This window comes from Acomys russatus, chromosome 29, assembly GCF_903995435.1.
Source record: "Acomys russatus chromosome 29, mAcoRus1.1, whole genome shotgun sequence".
Taxonomy (NCBI): domain Eukaryota; kingdom Metazoa; phylum Chordata; class Mammalia; order Rodentia; family Muridae; genus Acomys; species Acomys russatus.
The window spans coordinates 11,130,780-11,134,352 of record NC_067165.1 but is presented as its reverse complement, the minus strand read 5'-3'; the positions used below and the strand labels follow the sequence as shown (position 1 = coordinate 11,134,352).

Sequence of the window (3,573 nt, the reverse complement as noted above, 5' to 3'; positions counted from 1 at the left end):
CCTACCTCCCGCCACCGCGGCAGTTTGTTGCTGCCGGGCCCGGGTGCCGACGACCTCTGCCCGCCCCCTTCCTCTCCGCCCCACCCTGCTCGGGGAGCTCCGCCCCGGGCCCACGGTTCTTCCGCCTTAGGCGGCCACCAGGCGGGAGGGACTAACCTCCCGAAGCCCTACTTCTGTCTCTAGGGGCCCAGGGGCCTAGATTCGACTGGGTAACGGGTGGCTTCACTGCTCTTCCAGTGTGCCCAGTTTACTAGTCCCGGGGCAGCACCAGTTGGGTGCGCCCTGCAGGGCGATAGTCTTGAAGTCTCAACACCAGAGGGCGCTGAGGAGCTTGGGGGGGCTCCCCTCCCTGTCCGCCTTGGTCCTCCGCCCCCTCCCCGCCCGCGCGCAAAACACACTCGTCCGAGAGGCAGCGCGGCGGAGCCGGAGCCGCGGCCCGAGCGGAGCCGGAGAGCGCCGGAGGCGGCGGCGGCACCATGACCCTGGGCAGCTGCTGTTGCGAGATCATGTCCTCCGAGAGCTCCCCGGCCGCGCTGTCCGAGCCCGACGCAGACATAGACGTGGTGGGCGGCGGCAGCGGTGGGGGGGAGCTCATAGCCCGTTCCGGGCCCCGCGCCCCCCGGGACGTGCTCCCGCACGGCCACGAGCCTCCTCAGGAGGAAGCCGAGGCGGACGTAGCTGAAGACGAGGAGGAGTCGGGAGGTTGCTCGGACTGCGAGCCCCGCGCTCTAGCGCCCCGGGGGGCGGCGGCCGCAGCGGGAAGCCCGGGCCCCGGCGTGCAGGCAGCCCGGGGTGCAGCGGGGCCGGGGCCAGGGCCGGGGCCGCCGTCGGGGAGCACGGCGACGCGGAGCCCACTGGTGAAACCACCCTATTCGTACATCGCGCTCATCACCATGGCCATCCTGCAGAGCCCAAAGAAGCGCCTGACTCTGAGCGAGATCTGCGAGTTCATCAGTGGCCGCTTCCCTTACTACCGGGAGAAGTTCCCCGCCTGGCAGAACAGCATCCGCCACAACCTCTCCCTCAACGACTGCTTCGTTAAGATTCCCCGCGAGCCGGGCAACCCGGGCAAGGGCAACTACTGGACGCTCGACCCGGAGTCGGCCGACATGTTCGACAACGGCAGCTTCCTGAGGCGCCGTAAGCGCTTCAAGCGGCAGCCACTGCCGCCGCCGCACCCACACCCGCATCCTCACCCGGAGCTGCTACTGCGTGGCGGGGCTGCCGCGGCCGGGGACCCTGCCGCCTTCCTCTCCGGCTTCGCCGCTTACGGCGCCTACGGCTACGGCTACGGGCTGGCACTCCCGGCCTACGGCGCACCTCCACCGGGCCCGGCCCCTCACCCGCATCCACACCCGCACGCCTTCGCCTTTGCTGCCACCGCGCCTTGCCAGCTGTCAGTTCCCCCGGGTCGCGCGGCCCCGCCTCCACCCGGACCTCCGACGGCTTCGGTGTTCGCCAGCGCGGCCTCTGCTCCGGCCCCTGCGCCTGCCCCAGGATCTGGCCCGGGCCCCGCAGGGCTGCCTGCCTTCCTAGGCGCGGAGCTGGGCTGCGCCAAGGCTTTCTACCCCGCGTCTCTGAGTCCTCCCGCAGCTGGCACAGCGGCCAGCCTGTCCACTACACTCCTGCGCCAGGGCCTCAAGACGGACGCCGGCGGTGGTGCGGGTGGCGGGGGCGCAGGGGCAGGCCAGAGGCCTTCTTTCTCTATAGACCACATCATGGGCCACGGTGGTGGCGGGACCGCACCCCCGGGCAGCGGCGACGGCTCCCCGGCATCACCATTCGCGGCAGGCGCGGGTCCTGGGGGTCAAGCCCAAGTCTTAGCCATGCTGACTGCCCCGGCCCTGACTCCCGTGGCGGGCCATATCCGCCTCTCGCACCCGGGGGACGCACTCCTGTCTTCAGGGCCCTCGTTTGCCAGCAAAGTCGCTGGCCTCAGTGGCTGCCACTTTTGACCACAGCGGGCTCAGGGCCAGTTAGGCCCTCACTCCTAAACCTCTCTGGGGAGCTCGGCCAGTCCCAGCGGAATTCAGGGAGTCTATTTATGAAGATTCTCCAGACCTAGGCCGGGCGCGCGTGACCAGGCACTTCAAGCTGAACGCTCAGAATGTCGCCGACAGTTGGGACGATGCGGGGGCTCCGCGGCTGTGGTCGAGTCCCGAGTCTAAGCAATAGGTTCAGGGCAGAGATCCGTTTTCTGTATGATCAGCAAAAGAAGAGGGCAGGAACCTTCGCTTTTTCTGGCCTCTGTGTACCTCCTACAGAGAAGAATGCTTTGGCAGAAAGACGCCTGTCGGTTGGTGGATCCCGCTAGAAACACCTATGGCTTGGAAAAAAACAAACAAACAAAAACCCAGCCTCCCCGATTCCCTTCTCAACTTTGAGACCGGCTTATCCAATATTATAATTTAAAGACATGTTATCTGCTTTGTGCTTGAGAGAAAAATTCAAATTTTGTTCTTTTTTGCTGTTCTTCAAGGAAGCTGGTTCCCTCCAAGCCTAAGGCAGTGTCTACACAGTCGGGAAGCTAAGAGAAGAAGCGAATGGGGGTATCCACAGTCCTTGAAGAAACCGCAGAGCCCATCCCCCTCAAGGAAAATGTTTTCTCTCTGGTGTTTGGCTGTTTTTAAGGAGCTCCCTTTGGCCTTTGCCGTGGTCCAGAGGCCCAGCCATCCAGGGCTAGTGGCCCTCTTGGCCTTCTGCTCTGCCCCAGACCCTGTGATATTTATTGTAGTTAAAGGCAATGAGTTTGGGTGGGAGAAGAGGGTCTGAGTCAGGGTCTGGAGAGGTGGGAATCGGGTGGGCAAGGGCACAGAGCTGTGGCAGGGGGGGTCCTATAGTTATGTGTAAATATCTGTACAGTGGGCTGCCCTCCTGCATTCTGTCCACTGGTGTTCGTTGATTTAGACTTCTCCACTTAGTGGAGACTCTGTAAAATCGTCCGATGGTCTACGTGAAGAGAAGAAAGCTGTCTCCCTCCCCCCTTTTCATTGGTGTCAATTGAATAAATGTACGTGAACTTAGCAGTCACCAGCTCTAACCGCGCGCCTGCACTCTCCCGCGTCCTCGCCAGGCCTCTCCCAAAAGATCTCAAGCTTCCCAGCAGTGGGAGAGGAAGAAGGAGCTAGGCGAGCAAAGGAAGCTTTGAGCCAGTCAGATGATGATGGAGGGATGGAGGGAAGCTGGGTCTGCACACTGCTGTGGCCTTCTGCTTCAAACTGGGCCAGGTCTCTGGAAGCCTGGGACCACTCCTGCACTTTCATTTTCACTCTGGTACAAGGAAGGGCAAAAACCTAGGGCTGGGCAGAGGGATTCTGTCTACTACTCGGTGTGGGGGAGGGTGCGGGGGACGGGACTCTCAACCTCCTTCTAGTTTAGATTTTAGTGTGGCCTGGGTGGGTTCAAGTGCTAAGTACTGGAGCATTGTGCCCAGCGAGGATAAGTCTGTGTCTCTTGAAGCATATTTTGCATGACTGTGTTTCTGTGTGTGCAGGGTGCCTCTTATGAAGCCCTGGGTTTGTTTTTGTTATTTGTCTTGGTCACCTGGTGTTTGTTTGTTTTGCTTTTGTGTAT

The 3,573-nt window shown here is 62.2% G+C and overlaps 1 protein-coding gene across 1 annotated transcript; it reads left to right on the top strand.

Annotated features, from left to right (window-relative positions):
• Window positions 1–446: 446 nt before the first annotated feature.
• Window positions 447–2,338, top strand: Foxd2 (forkhead box D2). The gene has a single exon (XM_051171133.1). It carries the CDS (start codon window positions 477–479, stop codon window positions 1,953–1,955), a length of 1,479 nt encoding a protein of 492 aa, XP_051027090.1. The 5' UTR covers window positions 447–476; the 3' UTR covers window positions 1,956–2,338.
• Window positions 2,339–3,573: the final 1,235 nt, after the last annotated feature.

Coding starts and splice junctions, on each gene's coding strand:
- Foxd2 (XM_051171133.1), top strand. CDS start 477: ATGACCCTGGGCAGCTGCTGTTGCGAGATCATGTCCTCCGAGAGCTCC.